The 17,455-nt window shown below is 40.1% G+C and overlaps 1 protein-coding gene across 4 annotated transcripts in view; it reads left to right on the top strand.

Annotated features, from left to right (window-relative positions):
• MPPED2 (metallophosphoesterase domain containing 2) overlaps positions 1 to 17,455 on the top strand; it is a 176,275-nt gene that overhangs the window by 51,536 nt on the left and 107,284 nt on the right. For all 4 annotated transcript variants that reach the window (XM_059709189.1, XM_059709193.1, XM_059709191.1 and 1 more), the window contains exon 3: positions 4,931 to 5,112. In XM_059709189.1, the coding sequence (XP_059565172.1) occupies positions 4,931 to 5,112 (182 nt within the window). The remainder of the gene's footprint in view (positions 1 to 4,930; positions 5,113 to 17,455) is intronic.

Raw genomic sequence — 17,455 nt, 5'->3', positions numbered from 1 at the left:
TTCTGACACTGAATTATTAGGCTAATTGTGTACATGAGGCTTTTATTGCACACATGGCCTTAAAAAAGAAACCCACGTCATAACAAACCACATGATAACAGCTTTTCTGAAGATCTAGCAATGGAACTTGCAAGGCTGTATGAATTTGTTATTGGAAAAAATAACACATATGGCCAGGAGAGGATTCCATAGTGGAAGCAATAATACTGTCATATTATTTTTTTATGGGTAAAAAAAAAAAGCCTAATGTGCCAAGACTGAATAAATGAGAATGGTTTATTTATTTGAATATGCAATGAGATATGTAAACATTTGACAATCGAGTTTCAAGAGGAAGATTTGTGGCTTGGCACAAAACCTAGAGACTTGATTAAAAAATAGTTTAAGATGATAGCTCAGGCCTCTAGGAAAGTCCGCCCATGTGTCCGGCACTGTCGGCTCTCTGTCGCCTATACTTGTATTTGTCTTTGAGAAACAGCTCACTGGTCCAGGAATTCCCATGGCCCGTGGGAATTCTGACACTGCACAGGGAGGGCTTCCGACCAATAGGATTGCACCTGGGAGATCACCAAGATTCTGAGGACATGTGAAATCCCATCACACAAAGAATGCTGAAGAAAGTGTGGCTCCTCAACTGGAGTAGAGAAGCTTTCAGGGGATTATCATATGTGTCCTCAAATATTTGAGGGACTATCAGATGGAAAAGGGACTGAATTCTTATTCTCTGTCATTTCAGAAGTAGGGTTAAGGAAGTGACAGTAGGAAATAAATGTGTTTGTTTACTGTGGTCTATGTGCCCTGTACTGTGCTAGGTGATGTGTATGTGACTTTTAATTCTCACAAAGTCTATGTGTAGCTGTTATTATCTCCTTGTAACAGAAGAAATGGAGGTCAGAGAAACTAAAGGATACTACTATTAATAGTTGTAAAAATACTACTAGCTAGTGAAAAAAGCCTTAACATTTACTGTCTGCTGTGTGTCAGGCACTGTTCTGCATGCTCTGAACACGTTATCCCTCTTCATCCTCACAGCAGTCTTATGAGATAAGGTACTATTTTTATACCCATTTTATTGACGAGGAAACCAAGGCATAGGAGTTAAGCACCTTGCTTGGTGTCACACTGTGAATAAATATGGAGTGGGATTCAGAGCCACATAGTCTGGCTGTGTAGCTGAACGTGCTCTACCCTTACATCATTCTGCACCTCTACTTTCTGAGCACATGCTGTGTGCCAGACCCAATGCTTGACAATTTATATCCCCATAGCAACTTAGCAGGTTAGGCATTATTATTCCCATCCTACAAATGAGAAAAAAAATGAAGACCGAAGGAATGAAATAACTTGTCCAAAGTGAGTAACGCAGCCAAAGTTGTTACTCAGTCCTCAGGCTCCAGGCCAATTCTCTTTGGACTGTGCTCAGCTTTCTCAGAGGTGCAGACTCTGGATCCAAAAGTTTCTAGCAAGGAGAGCTATCAAAACCCAGAATGGGCTGCCCTGGGGGAGGGGAGAGGGCCCAGGACCTCCCCTTCTCTGGAAACCTTGGAAAGAAAATTTATGGCAGGTAGGTAGGAAGAGGGGAGGGTGTTCAAACTTTGTATAAAGCATTGAACCCAATGGCCCCTAAGGTTTTGTCCAGCTCTGGGATTTTATGATGCCGTGTTTTCTTCTCATCTTCCCATGTCATCTTGTTTTCCCCTGGGTGTACTCAGATGTACGTGCAAATCTCATTCTGATATTTGAATCTGGCTCTAGGGGTTAGATTGCCTTGGTAAGAGACTTACTTGCTGGGATATTTGACATGGTGCCTTGGGGGAAATGTTAGGTCATTTGAGAAGTCTGCAGCATAAACAGTAAGCAGTAAAGATGTTAACTAGGAGGGAAAATGTGGCAGGAGGGTCTCACACAATGTGAATAGGTAAATGTTGCCATGGCCATCAGGCTCCCCCTTACACACGCATTTACAGTGAAAATGTTTGTCTCTCTTGACTTTTCAAAGTGTTTACCAAATGCCCAACTTGGAAATAGTAGCTTCCCTAGGGTTGTCTCGACTTTAATTATATTCACTGCAACTTGCCTACTCTACTAGACGTCTTATTTGCAGCTCTGAATGTCTTTGGGTGGAAATGTCTTCCTTCCTATCACCCCCCCAGGTGACATTTGTCATGTTATCCTGCAGCTGGCTCTGACAGGCTGCACCGTCTTGCCTTCTGGTACTTAGTCCTGTGGGTAACAAAGGATATCAGTGCTTCTGGGTCAGGAGATGTATATAAATTCCACATTTGCATCTTTAGGCATTCCCCTTCCCCAGGCTGCTACCTAAATCAATTCTCCATGTCTCTCCTAAGTGCCTACAAATTGTTTCTCTTTGATGACATCAAGTTGGTGGTGGTGATAGGTGAGCCTTCTCCGCCACTGTTTCTGTATACTTCTGACTCATTTTATTTCAGTTCAATAATAAGACATTTTCTCCCTATTTTCTGTCTTCTGGTTTTTTTTCTATTCCTTGGCTTTTATTTCATGTTCAATCTGTTGGATAGTTACTAGTTTCTCTGGAGGAGGTGGCAGCATGGGGAAGGAAGTTTCAGCCATTCAATAATTGGTGTTCCAATAGTCTTCGAAAGTTATTGCTCAATATAGACCTAAGCTGGGAAACAATATTAGGTACCACACATGATGATTTGCTTCTTTAAATTGAGTAGATTCATAGAACAGGGACCTATTCACAGCGAAGGGTTTGTATCTGTGCTACCTTCTGTGTAATACATTCAAAATGATGACTGTGACATCCCTTTGATGAATTCGGATGGGCTCATAAAAGATGTTAATGCACTACTTGTGCCTGTAGCTTATCTGAGTTACTGAGGGGAACTGGAAAATAAAGACATGCATAATATTGAATTTATTCATGTGTTTAAAGTCCAGTGGTTAATTTATTTAATTTTCATTCAGATGTGGGTGGGCTGAGTAGAAATGTACATGGTCCCATTCCAGTGAGCATCCTAACTATAGGTCGAGGGATAGAATATTACCTGTCGCTTTCAGAGGGTGACAGGGTCTCCTGCAGCAGGGAACAACCCAATCATTCATTCTCTGAGTGAACTACTTTTAGAAGACAGGGTATCATGATAAGATTAGAGCCTGGAACTGTTTGGAATAGTCTCAGTACAGGAAAAGAAGGTACCAAACTTCTTCATACATTTTTAAAAAAATCAACATTGGATACAATCAGGAGCGTTTCCCAGTTACTTACAAAATTCAGTGGATTAGTGCATTTTCTCCATGGTAACAGCATTGTTAATTTCTAAACTTTACAGGGAACATCTATTCATTTTTTTTGCAGAAAGTAAACTTTCTTTTGGGTTTCCAGTTAGATCCACTGTGTTAACCAGTTCACAGTCCTTCCCTGTCTCCTTCCTTCTTTCTGTCTTCTTCAAGCTCTTTCTTCTTTCTGACTTTCCTTCTTCTCTGTCAAAGATAAAATAAAATTAAAAGGTAAACTGTGAAAGAAATGCAAGACCAATGAGGATGTATACGGATATCTTTATTCCCCTCACTACAATTGCATTGTTAAAATGGGTTCTTTCTTTTGAAAAAGTGGGAAAAGGAAAGAAAAATTAAACCAAGCCTGCAGAGCAAGATGTATAGGGATTCTTATGTTGACTTTCCGTGTGTTCTCTGCCGCATGTTAACTGTCAAGGGTAGGGCTGTGATATGAAATATGATATGAAATATTGGTCCTTACTTAACGTTTCGCATGGTAATCTCTGCTTTGCATGTTTGCTTCTCTCGTGACCTTGTCTTTACAGCTATAACTGCTTCTCTTCACCCATGATCCAAAATAAGTGTGCATTCCTACAGAGAAATTAAAGGAAGCTGTCAGCATAGTGTTAATATAGTTAAAGCATCCTTAACTCTGCTACCAGCCCTTTAAATGATTAAAACTGTATGCTTGAAGAGCCAGATTTGCATTTCTTTACCAAGTTTATTTAGCACACTTTGTTACACTCAATTAAATGAGAATGTTCTGTTTCATTTTCTTTGCTTCGGGTTGATCATTTTGCCTTTTGATTCTTATGCCCTAGTGTAACTTCACAGTGCTTAGGTCTCTAAAACTATACATATATTAATGCATATGTGTATCTATAGACACTCATTAAAAGGCTTACTCTTGTACTGAATGGAATCTCTGCTCAAGGCATTCCAAGCAGCCTCAGGTGTTAGTGGGGCTGCAGATAATTCGTTGTGGTAAAGAAGGGGCTGACAAAGTTTTTGGACATCCAATGAATGTTGTGTGTTTTTTAAAAGCTATGTTATGTTGGCATCACCTTCCCTCCCCACAATTTGATTTGAGAATCTCTTAGCAAACACAAGAAGATCCTAAGATTCTTGAAAATACAAACGGTTCTGGAAAGGATATTAAATATTAGTACTATCTAATATGCCTCTCCACATCTCAGTTGGCAAAGCACGTGCCGTGTTCTTCATAAATTAGTTCATTGCCTGACTTATCTATGTTTAAGAAGGAATAAATTAGTTATTCATTTCCTAATGAGTAGTGGGATCAATTGGAGCATGATGAGAGACAAAATAGCATAATTTTGCTTCCCCAGTTGGGGTTCAGTATCCCTAACCTTCACCATTAATCATTCTATCAGTTTCCTGGGTTAATTCCACCTCTGCCATAAGGTAGTCTTTTTAATTTTCAAACCAGGTAAGTAAGACTTTTTAAATTTGCCCATTGGGATTGTAGGTGGGTGATGCTATCTCCTTTGCACTCAAAAGTGTCCCCTCGTTACAATGGTCCCTTCTGCCATTGCATCAGTTTGTCTGGGTGCTTTCACGGATATCAGTTGGTATGTATGTGTGATGACAATTACGAGGGTTCTAATATATTTAACTGTTACGGGATCTGTTATGTCTACTTTAGGGTCGACCCCATCCCATATGACACTCCAAAACCAGCGGGCCACACGCGGTTTGTCTGCATCTCAGACACACACTCCAGAACAGATGGTATCCAGATGCCTTATGGGGACATCCTTCTCCACACAGGCGATTTCACCGAGCTGGGACTGCCCTCAGAGGTTAAGAAGTTTAATGACTGGTTAGGTAAGGAATGATTGCGTTCTGGCGCCCCCAATTAACCTTTCCCGTCCGAGTGTCACTCACTGCGTCCTAATTGAATTAGAGCACTTGGAAGCCAGCTCAGCCATTTCTCGTATGATATGCCGTGGTGTCTAGCTTTAATCCAATTCTGTTAATTAAAGATGAATTTTTAGATATTTAATTTTACTGTGCATCCTTTCAGAGCCTGGCCTCGGCGGCTCTGGGGCAGAGGGATGGAAAGCTTTGAAACCGATCTTATCTATTCATTCTGTTTTAATGAGGGCATTCATTGGCACACAAGAGACCTAGAATCATATTTTTAATTCATTGGCTCTGCAATCTTTCCCAGATAGGATGAGCAAAGATGTACAAATGACCTACTAGCAAGAGAATGTTTCTAAGGAGAGAAGGAGCATGTAAAAGTCTATGAAGGGAAGGTCCTAGCACAGTGTAGCTGAGAGCAGCTTTCTAAAGAGAACCAGGGGGGTGTCTTAGACCCCGGAAAATATAAAATGTCCTGCTGTAAACTCCAAAAACCTGGAGTATGAAACCTTCCTCTGCACTTTGAAAAGTGTAATGGCAACTTTATGGTTACTGTAGAGGCCCCTCACTGGTCAGGGTTATCGGAAGCATGTTGACTCCTAGGTTAGGCATTGCCAAATATTAACATTACAAGGCAATCATGGGGTTGGCTATTCATAGCTAGATAAGATGACAGATCTTTGTTAGAATCCATTTAGGTGCAGGAAAGAAATGCAAGGGTTCTGAGATTTTAAAATATCTAAAGTCAGTAAAGAATTATAGAGTAGAAAGCAAAAACCATTCTGGAACAAATAATGTCATGAATAAATATGTCAGCCGACAAAAACTACGCAGAAATTCAGGTTGAAATTTTAAAGCATGGTCAGAGAAATTTTTAAATAATTGAGAAAATGTATATGTTAATGAAAAATTCATTAAAAATAGTTAAATATTAAAAATTAATAAGTATAACTAATACTATAACTCTTGAGTTTTTCTGTGCTCTTACACATCAACCCACATTTTATATGGTTGACATCAGACTACATATCTGTTCTTTTACTTTTGGTTATTTTCATTTAATAGTATCCGTGAGATTTTAAATGATTTTGTCTAATTTTCATATTTATCTTTTGTAATAGCAACATGACATGTATATGGTTCTATGCTTTTATTTAATAAAACATCCCTCTAAAATGAACATTGCAATCAATAACAGTTTTTCCTCTGATAGCTAGCATTGAAATGTGCATTTGGTTTGTATATGTCTTTTTGCTTCTATTGACTTATTTCTTAAGCTAAAATAAAGTATGAGTTAAATTACTAAGTCAAGGATATGAAAATCTCTCTGGTTCTTGTTGTCATCTTGCTTTCCATGGGGGTTGTAGCTGTGAATTTAATTAACTGAATGAATATACCACTTTTACCACAGTCTTGGCAGCATTGGATATTGAGCTTTATGTTTTGTGCTGGTTTCATAGGTATTCAATCATCTCATTTAAAACATCCACGTACCGTGATTGCCATTCAGCATAATCTAGGTTTTTACAGCTGACTCAGAGGTGTAGAGAAGTTAAGTGACTTTTCTCGGCGTCTCCTTGTGGCAGAAGCTGGGTCTATAATCCACATCTTTTCACTTCTCTTTTGCCTCTGTACAATTTGCCTTCAAGTACTATCATCTCTTCATTTTAGCAACTTTTATTTATGAGCTACTAGCAGGCAAAATTATTTTGGGTTGAATTTTTGACATTTTTAAGATGTTCTGTGACAACTGAACCTCAACATAGAAATGATCTGGCTGCCTTGACAACATTGATTTGTGCAGAAAGGGAATAACACAGTGGGAAGTGTTCACAGAAATATAAGACAAGATAGATCCTGGTTATAATCTTGTTTAGCCACTGACCTTGGCCAACGGAGTTAACCTCTCTTTTCCCCTTGGTTTCCCTGTGCAGAACAAAGGATTAATACTACCTGTCTTTCTGGATTGTTGTGCAGATTAATCAGTAAATGATTGCTGCTAGTAAGTTTTTGTGGGCCATTAATAACTGAATGGGGAATGTGGTGCATGAACCATCAACAGATATTTAGAGGGTAAAAACAAGAATAGGTCAGAGGAATTATTTAGTAGGTTAGAAGTCAACAGTGAGATATTTTATAAGGGAAAGTACTTCATAAATGGAAATGTGCTGTAACTAAGAAAATAAAATGATAAGGAAATAAAATGTGGAGATCCAGGTGCCTGGTCCGTTACTTCTCTTCCTGTTTCCTCTCTGATCTTCTGAGGCAGGAGGGTGAGGTCTTAGCTGGGGGTGCAGAATGTAAGGCCAAAGGAAGGGAGCCCGCTAGGTTGTGGATAGAGGAGTTGAGATCCCACAGGGAAGGCCAGAATCGTGCAGTTACCCTGGCAACCTCATGGTGCTCGGAGGGAGAGATGGTATGTGATTACACTCTACCCATTGGCTCAATTGGGAACCTCTCTACCTGAAAAAAATACTTCCAGCAACAGCTGCCAGGTGGCCTGGCAGTGTGGAATCAAGGATCAGATCAGTTAGGGCTTATGCCATAATAGGGTATCCAACTCTCAACCAGCATGAGTCCTCAGATTCAGCAGCTACTTAAGAGTCTAATGAATCTTTAACTGATTTCCATCTTTCTACTCTAGTCTAGACTACCCTGATTTTGGAAACAACCTGACCATCCCCAAGCTCCTTTATTCTCCCAATAGACTCATCTGTTTCTTCTACAGGCCAGGCACTCCTCTATCTCTACAACATCTAAGGTTGTGAATGTTATCCAAGTTTTATAGATGAGGAACCTGAAGCTCAGTTGGGTTACCTTACCCAAGATCATTTAGAGCAGCGGTTCTCAACCTGTGGGTCAAGACCCCTTTGGTGGTCGAACGACCCTTTCACAGGGGTCGCCTAAGACCATCCTGCATATCAGATATTTACATTACGATTCATAACAGTAGCAACATTACAGTTATGAAGTAGCAACGAAAATAATTTTATGGTTGGGTCACAACATGAGGAACTGTATTTAAAGGGCCAGAAGGTTGAGAACCACTGATTTAGAGGCTAGGTAGCTCAGAGAAGCTAAAAAAATCCACCCAAGTGCACTCAATTAGTAAACCTGGAGTTGTCTTACCCCAAAGCATGAGCCCTCTTCCTTTATCTGTCTGTGATGTGAGTACGCTTATGGCAGCTGGGAGGCTCGTAGATCTTAGACTTGAACTAAAATGCCATAGCTTTTGGCAGGTTCAGGTGGAAGTGGAGTAGCTGTTTGATCATGTTCTGTTATTTGAGAGATGTATTAAAGTCCTGCGTGCCTAGAATCTCACCTTGACCTACCAGCTGCAAGGCCTGAGAATCCCATCATGAGTTCCCTGTTGGTTCAGAGATGATGGGTCCTGGTTAATATGGGCATATGTCATCTGGCAGGTGTAGCACATAACGTTATTAATACAAAGTAATTTATGGGCTAAGCTAGCATAGCACAGGGCCATAAGAAGATAGAACTCAAACTAGATATAGCTAAGAGGATGGAGAGGTGGTATAACTTATAACGATCAGGAGCAGCTGGGAAGAGCCAGCGTTAAACTCCATACCCTTGATAAATTGCTTAATATTCTGAGTCTTGATGTCCTCATTTGTATAGACTTTGTGATAAAGCTTGTATCATTCTTAACACAGCCCTTGGCCTAGGACGACTTCCAACAGATTTTGTGGAGGGAGACAACAGAGCTAGTGTCAAAAAATCCAAAAGGCAGACACTAGAAGGTTCTGGCACTGTGAATTTTAAAAGATTTAGAGTGGAAGACGGGGCACCAACAGGTATAAGAACAGAGGTTGGAAAGAAGCCTCCCTCTGAACAATTATACTAACTGGTCAGAATGTTAAGACTGTAAGAGGCTTGGAGGTCCCACCTCCAAATTCAGTAGAAGGGGAAACTGAGGCAGGAGAGACATTAAATGAATTGTCTGGGGCCACTCAAATAATGAATGGCCAAGTTGGACTAGAGTCCAGCTTAAATGAGGAGGGATTGGACTATCATGTGTTTTCTGGGTGGTGGGGTCTAAATACTCGACCCCTCCCCACCCTTCAATCACGTGTCATTTCATGCAGTCCTCATACTAACTTATTTAGTAAGTATTAGCTTCTGATTTTTACTTATGAGGAAACTTGAGTCTTGGCGAAGTTAACTTACCTCAGGTTACCCAACTAGGAGGTGACCTCCGGATTTGAACTTGGGTCCACCAGACTCCAATTGCCAAGTGTGTTCTTCTGTCTTTCTCTATTCTCAGTCGGGGGCCTGGGATCCCTACTGAAGGGACAATCACCTGGGTAAAAAGGTTGTCCTTTGACTAACAGCCTCCTTTAACACATATAGGCACACTCAGGGTCTAAGATGGGTTGATGTCATGCTAGAGGTGTTTTTGTGGAACAGCCTCTGTCTTCAATATTGCTAATCTGCCCATGGATGCTGCACAAATGAGCCTTAGGAAATCTTATTTGATTGCACATCCACCTTCTTATTTCCACTTTTATTTGCCCCTAATTTCTTCCCATTCCCCAAATGCCTGTGCCCTTTCACACTCTTTCCCTTTGCAGACCCCGTTCCTACTTCCTGGAATGACCCTCCCTTTAGGAGAACTCATTCATCCTTTCTGCCTGAAGAGTTGGTTGTTTCCCTTAACCCGTTGGTCAGGCATGTGTGCAGCCAGCCCTTCTCATAGTTGCTATGTGATTGTCTACTTGTCTGTCTCCTAACCATTGCTCTTTGTACCCCCACTTCTGAATAACGGGCCTGGGATATAGTGGGGAACACCAATGGTTGTTGAATCTCTGAGTGGATGAATGAACTTAAAGGTATAATAATTTTTTTCTGCTTTGCCTTTTGGCTCGAACATTAAAAGTATGCAATTCTTAATAGAGATATGCTGTCTTATCCTCCTTTCTCTACATTTCCCTTCTCTTCACTTCCTTTTCCTTTACTCCTCAGAGTATAACAGCCAGTTGGCTATTGTTCGTCATTTCTTTATACTGTGCAGGAATACTTTAAAAGGATTTGTCATTGTTGTCGTTTTGTTTCCAATATTATAATTAGAAAGGCAGGGTTCTTGGGTGGCCTCTTCCTTCAGCTGAAATTTTATATATAACAATCTAGTCAGTCAAACTCCAAGGCCATGAACTTTTAATTATAGCTTTTCTTTGGTCTCAGTTGTCATTAAATAGCTCTGAACTTCGGTTTCTCCAGGCCTGAAAGGAAGGAAGGAAGGAAGGAAGGAAGGAAGGAAGGAAGGAAGGAAGAGAGAGAGAGAGAGAGAGAGAGAGAGAGAGAGAGAGAGAGAGAGAGAGAGGAAGGGAGGGAGGGAGGGGGAGAGAGAGAGAGAGAGAGAGAGAGAGAGAGAGAGAGAGAGAGAAGGAAAGGAAGAAAGAAAGAAAGAGAGAAAGAAAGAAAGAAAGAAAGAAAGAAAGAAAGAAAGAAAGAAAGAAAGAAAGAAAGAAAGAAAGAAAGAAAGAAAGAAAAGTGCTTCCAGCCCTACTGGTTTGGCTTAGTGGATAGAACATGGGCCTGCAGACTAAAAAGTCCTGGGTTCGATTCTGGTCAAGGGCACATGCCAGGGTTTCGGGCTTGATCTCCAGTAGGGGGCATGCAGGAGGCAGCCTATCAATGATTTTCTCTCATCATTGATGTTTCTATATCCCTCTCCCCTCTCCTTTCCTCTCTGAAATCAATAAAAATATATTTTTAAAAAGAAAATGCTTCCAAGGAAAATCTCAAGAAAGGGATTATTCATATCTGTAGAAGCATTGTATTAGACATGGTTGTAACTGAGTGTGACTCCAACACACATCCCCTTTGTCCCTTTCACAACAGTCATATTGGGAGACTGTGTTCCTTTCCAGTGATTGTGCTGTTGGCCCAGAGTTTTGGAGCTGGGCTTTCAGAGAAGCTTTCACAGCCTGAGCTATTTATTTTACTCTTAGAATACATGTAACATATGCTCATAGAGATACCCTAGCAAATAGAGATACGTGGAAGAAGAAAACAGAATCACCCATGGCCAGAGATAACCACTGTTAACATTTAGTGTGGCTCTTTATAGACTGTTTTCTATTAATACATATGCATACACACAACACATATTTTTACCAAATAGAGATATTACAGTAATACCATGTCATAGTCTGTTCATCTTAACACTATATTATAAATAACTTTCTACATCAATTAATATGGCTACATCAATAAGTAAGACCCCCCCAAAGAATACTTTCAATATAAATAAGATACATATACATTATAAAATTTTCAGTATTTGACATGTGCAAAGCAGAAAATATGCATTCATCTGTAATCCTCTTTTTCAGAGTAATTACTATTTGGTGTATAGCACTTGAGAAATTTTTCTATTTTCTATTTCTATGTTGAATATCCTTAATAGTGGCAGTCTTTATGCTTTAAGGATTTTTTTTTTTTTTGCTTAATTACTATTTTTAACTTATTTTTTATTTTTAAAATTTTTCACTACTTTATTTTTCCAAACAACTTTCTTTTCTTTTTCTTTTTTTTTTTTTAAAAGAGCTTTAGATTTTATTTTTCTATTACAATTTACATTCAACCTTCTTCTGTATTTGTTTCAGGGGTACGGTATAGTGGTTAGACTTGGCAAAGTATTCCCTCTGATATTTCCAGCACCCACCTGGCACCATGCATAGTTATTAAACATTGATCATATTCCCTTTACATCCTTTTGGTTATTTTGTAACTTCCAATTTTAGTTTTTAATCCCTTCACCTCTTTCTTATTATCCTGTAACTTTAAAAAATGTAGCACGTCATGCTCTGTGTCAGCATAGCATCCTGTTGTATGGGTGTACTCTAATTTTTTCAGCTCTCCTTATTACTGAAGACCTAAGGTGTTTTCATTCTTTTATTATTACCTACACTGGTGTGATGAACCTCCTTCTTGCTCTCTCTTTGCAAACGTCTTTTATTATAGTTGTAGGTTATCTTCCTATAATTAGAATTGTTGCTCCAATTGATACATACTTTAAACACACACACACACCCTTTTATTATGTATTGTCAAATTTCCCTCTAAAGATTCCCCATAATAGCCTCAGCAGTATTTAAGAATTTGTGTCATATTTTTGAATCTCCTCAGTGGCAGAAAAGCTTCACCTTGTAAGGGCTTCTTAAAAATGACTACAAACTCTTTCTCTAATTGTGAAATCTTACATATTCTTTGTGAAAAGTGTAGATAATGGTACAGAAAAAGTATTAAGATCACCAGTATATCCTACAAGTCACAGATCACTGTTAACAATGGGTGTATTTCCTGTTGTGTCCTGTGTGAATGCACATGTATCCAGTGTTTGCAGGTAGTGAATTGTCAGTAATGTTACCTGCTGCTAAATTACATTATCCAAGTGTGCCAGTGCCATGACTCCTCCTTCCTGCCCTGTCAGTGAGTTTTTCTTACTCCCTGGGAGGGCAGGGCTTTAGGGAGAGCAGCCTTTCAGTCTTTTGTGCCCCAGTGACCCTAGGCATGTGGCCCAGTCTGCCTGAGGAGCAGAGAAAACGGTGAGCCACGTGGCCCTGCCTGGCCACCAGAAACGTGGCACCATCTCCTTTCCAAGCATCCCAGACCCCGACACACATATATGTTTGTAGGTTCTAATTTACTTCTCAACTACACCGGAGGGGCCAGGCCTCCACTTTCCTATCCCTGTTTCAGTCTCCTGTCATCTCTTTTCTGCCCCATTTTGAACCTGACTCTCTCCCTCCTCCCTCCTTGTCACCCACCCTCCTCCTCTGGAAGTCACCTCTGCACACCAGCTCCTGTCTTACAGACCCATGTGCGCCAGGCTGCGGGCAAATTGCAGCTGCCTTTTCCAACTCTGACACCCCATGGTTTCCAGGCATGGTCTGCACATTTAAAGCTACTGATTTTTGCAATTGCACAAAACCAGTAGGAACTGGAGCTTGTGAAGTGGGCAAGTGGAGATGGACAATCTCCAATTAAAAAAAAATGATATAAACTAACGGCAATTGCAGAACAGTTCCCAGAAAAGGTACTTCAGAAGTGATTTGAGCAGGGGAGCCTTGCTGGAATGGTTATAGCGACTTAATAGTCATAGCTAATAAAGAGGCAAAGGTTTGAGGCTTTAATTAGATGACTCCCCAGGACTTGCAGAGGAGAACCTACCAGAGTTCCTTACAGCCTAGAATTCTCTCACTTGCATTGTCTGGAGTTTAATGTCAAAGGAGTTTCTTAATCATTAACTTGCTCACAAAAACCATATCTAACATGCTAGACTTTTCAGTTTGTGATTCATAATTTGATTTCCCCTATTACCATCCTCAAGTTATAATTTATGTAAAAACTTCTGTTTCTATGTCACGTAATTATTTAGGGTGTTATTTTGCATTCAGTCTGTTTCATTCGTATAACTTGTGAAGCTACACTCTGACAAAATTGCTTGTGCAAGGAAATTATCATTAAAAAAGTAAGTTTGTAAAAAAAATAAAATAAAGAGATTCTAGAATTTCCAAAAATGTCTATGAGTTGACTGCATATCCTATTATGAGGATACAAATGTCCCGTTTTCTTGTCTGTCATATATTTGTTTAATCCAAATAACAGATTCATGCTTATTATCTACTTGTCTTTCTTTATGTTAAAGACTCTTTTATGCTAAAGTGAATTATCTCATGGTCTTATTCATAGGTAAGTACTTTTCCTCCAATAAGAACAAAATTAACTTGAAAGTATAGTTCAATTTTGATATAGAATTATGTAAAGTACTTAAAAAAGAACATAAATACAGAATGGTTGAATATGCTCAAATAAGTCAGACTGGACTTTGTTTCTTTAGAAAGGATTGTTAGTGACCCGAGGACATGAGGCGAGGTCATTTGTGATCCATGTGAACCGAATCCTCTTTGTTATGGCCAGCCATTTTCTTAAATTACATTAATTATAATGCCTCTAATTCATATGGCATCTTTCTCCAAAGGACTCAGAGTACCTAGGAGTATATTAGATCATTAATGCTTATAATGGTGCGGGGAAGTCGATATGGGCAGACAGCATTATCTCTGTCTTGCTGATGGATGGATGGGGATCCAGAAAGGTGGGAGGACAGACTGGGGTCATGCTGTGGACAAGAGCTAATGTCCCTGGGTGTTGTCCCTACTCTTCCAAAATTCAGTTCTAAAACTTCCTGCTTTCTCCTTGGCTGAAATATCTCCATCGCCTAGAGCAGCGGTTCTCAACCTGTGGGTCGCGAACAATGAAAATACACCCTGCATATCAGATATTTACATTACGATTCATAACAGTAGCAAAATTACAGTTATGAAGTAGCAACGAAAATAATTTTATGGTTGGGGGTCACCACAACATGAGGAACTGCATTAAAGGGTCGTGGCATTAGGAAGGTTGAGAACCACTGCCTAGAGAAACAGGCATGGGCGAGACTCATAACCATTGCTTCATCAGCTTAGCAGAGAAAGCCAGGTACACACTTTCCTGAAAAGGGCAAAATATTTTTGAATTTCACTACATGACAATTTTGTCACTATTAAAAATAAATAAATAAAGGAAAAGGAGCTCTTTGGAACAAAAAAATCCCCAAATTTTCTAAACCCTCTGGCCCGAGAGAGAAAATTGAAGCCCTCAGAATTTACGTGATCCTAAATCCTAGAGCAGGATGCTTGCATACCAGAGCATGAAGGGGCTTCATCCTCAAAAGGTTATTTGCATATGATCTCAGTGTCTTGTCAGTCTTCCGCCACAGAGAATGTAGAAGGGAACAAGAGAGCGGTGTTACTGCCCTTAGCATCTAGCCTTGGCTTGTGTATATTATCTCCCTGTTTTATAAATTAGGCAACTAGAATTCACAGAGTTTCAGTGTCTTAGCCAATTTCACACAGATTTGTTAGTGGAGGGCCCAGGCGTAGAGACTTTGTCTTCTGCCTGGGCGTGATGCCATTTCTATGTTAATTCTGCACGTCAAAACCTGGGAGATTATTCTCATTCTTCAAGGTTTGATTTATGGAATGTAGTACTGATTAATCTTAATCTTAATCTACACACACACACACACACACACACACACATTTGCATCTAATTGGAGACTAACTATTTTACTATAGATGATAGATGCCTCAAAATCAATATATCACAACGTTGAATTAACATCTCCTCCAAATACTGCTCATTCTCCTCATTCCCCTTCTGATCCACGTGATCATTAACCCAGGCACTTCCTCTGTTGTTGGTCTCTGCTCAAATGCCAACTCTCTGGTGAGATCTTACGTTTGCTACTTGTGTGTCTTCTTGCTTATTGTTGGTCTTCCTCCATTGAATGCAAGCTCCATGATATCTGTATCCTCTGTACCTACAACAGTGCCTGAGTCATAGGAGTAGCTCAGAACATGCATTGAGTGAAGGGATAGATGAATGAAAGCAAGCTCCACGAGATCAGGTGGTGGGTCTCTACAGGAGAACGGGTGGTCCTCCATATTGTCGATGAGGTCACAAACACAGGGCTATGTGTGTACAAAGCACTCTACATTTTTGCTGAGTAACTGAATCTTCAATCCTGTTCATCCCACCCCCTGCCTGCCAGTCTTGTTCCCTTTCTTCTGTGAAATCTTGTTCATTCTTTAAAGCAGGGGTCCTCAAACTTTTTAAACAGGGGGCTAGTTCACTGTCCCTCAGACCGTTGGAGGGCCGGACTATAGTTTTAAAAAAAACTATGAACAAATTCCTATGCACACTGCACATATCTTATTTTGAAGTAAAAAAACAAAACGGAAACAAATACAATATTTGTATTTGCATGTGGCCCGCGGGCCGTAGTTTGAGGACCCCTGCTTTAAAGCCTACATCAAAGATTCTATCTGTTAGGAAACTGGCCCTGCCTCCCTAATTGGACTTCATCCTTTTCTCCCCTCCGTACTAAGTTCAGACCATCAGCACACATTAGTTTAGGGATTCTAGTGTCCTTCGATGATGAGTCTCCTGAGATGACACTCCCAGAGGGCTCGTCAATAAATGCCTGGTTTTCTTCACTTCCTACTTGTATTTTGATCAACAAAATGTGTTTGCTTCCCTGATCTTCTGCCACTTTTTCTCTACAACAAGGAGAAATAGACACAGAGTTGTGAGGGTGACTTTTGAGGGGCATTCTCAGCTGTCAAGTACCTTGTAACTGTTAGACGTGATCATTTTATTGTTAGCATCACACCCTTCATTGTCTTGTATTGTAGACCTCCAAATGCATGTCCACATCCCACCACAGGTTTCTGGATAAGGACAGTTATTCTTATAGGTAGGTAGCCCTTGGTTTGGCTTTTATCTTGCCAATATGGAATAGATCACTTCCATTTGAGCTCTCCCACATCCTCCCAGCCTATCTGCATATTGTTTCCTGGCATTTTCCCCCCAGTGGTCCCCTGGGTTTTTGAATGTCATTTTCCTGGCTCTTCAAGCTGCATGGGGAGTCCATTCTGCTTCCAGTCTATGGCTCGACTCACTAATTCTTGATGTACCCCCTCCCCCCGCCACCTTTTGACTGATAAATTTTCATTATTGGTTTTGCGTGAAAGTCTTCAGGGTTCCACTCTGCCTGACCCCTGTGGTCACTTAGTGATTACATGCGCCAGCTGAGGTAATTTATTCACTTTGTTTTGGTGTGAACACGTCCCATGGGTCTTGTAACTGCTGTAATCACTTGACCCTAGTGACTGTTAAATGCTTTAAACACAGTTATTTTTAATTTATAATTGTTTTCATTAAAAATCCCTTATAGTAACTTAACTGACCTTGCTGTCAACATGGCATTATGTGCAGGGGGAAGAAATGAAAATATTATGATGCAAATAATATAGTACTCATCGGAGATACGCAGCAAATCATTAGCTCACCCTACACATGCTCCCTTGGAGTAGTGCAAGGAAGATGAAAGAGAAGAGGACATAATTATAGCACTGTCTGCATAATTCAGCCCTGCCATTCCTGCACCCCGAGCAGGCTAGGCGGGGGAGGGGAAAGTAGAGTGTGGATTCAAAAGTGAAGTGCCAGAAGAGCCATTCATGTGCAGACAGCACTTCCCACACCAATGGGCAGTCCCATTTGATGAATCATTTTTCAGTTAACATTTTATACTTATTTTGAATCTAATTTCAAGCTTAAGAAAAGTTGCAAGAATAATACAATGACCTATCATATACCCTATAGCCCCATTCCCCAATTGTTAACATTTTGCTATTTGCATATTCTCTCTTTCTTTCTTTCTCTCTCTCTC

Source organism: Myotis daubentonii, chromosome 9 (genome assembly GCF_963259705.1).
Source record: "Myotis daubentonii chromosome 9, mMyoDau2.1, whole genome shotgun sequence".
NCBI lineage: Eukaryota > Metazoa > Chordata > Mammalia > Chiroptera > Vespertilionidae > Myotis > Myotis daubentonii.
Note: the sequence above shows the minus strand (reverse complement) of the source record. Positions and strands in the feature narration are given on the sequence as shown.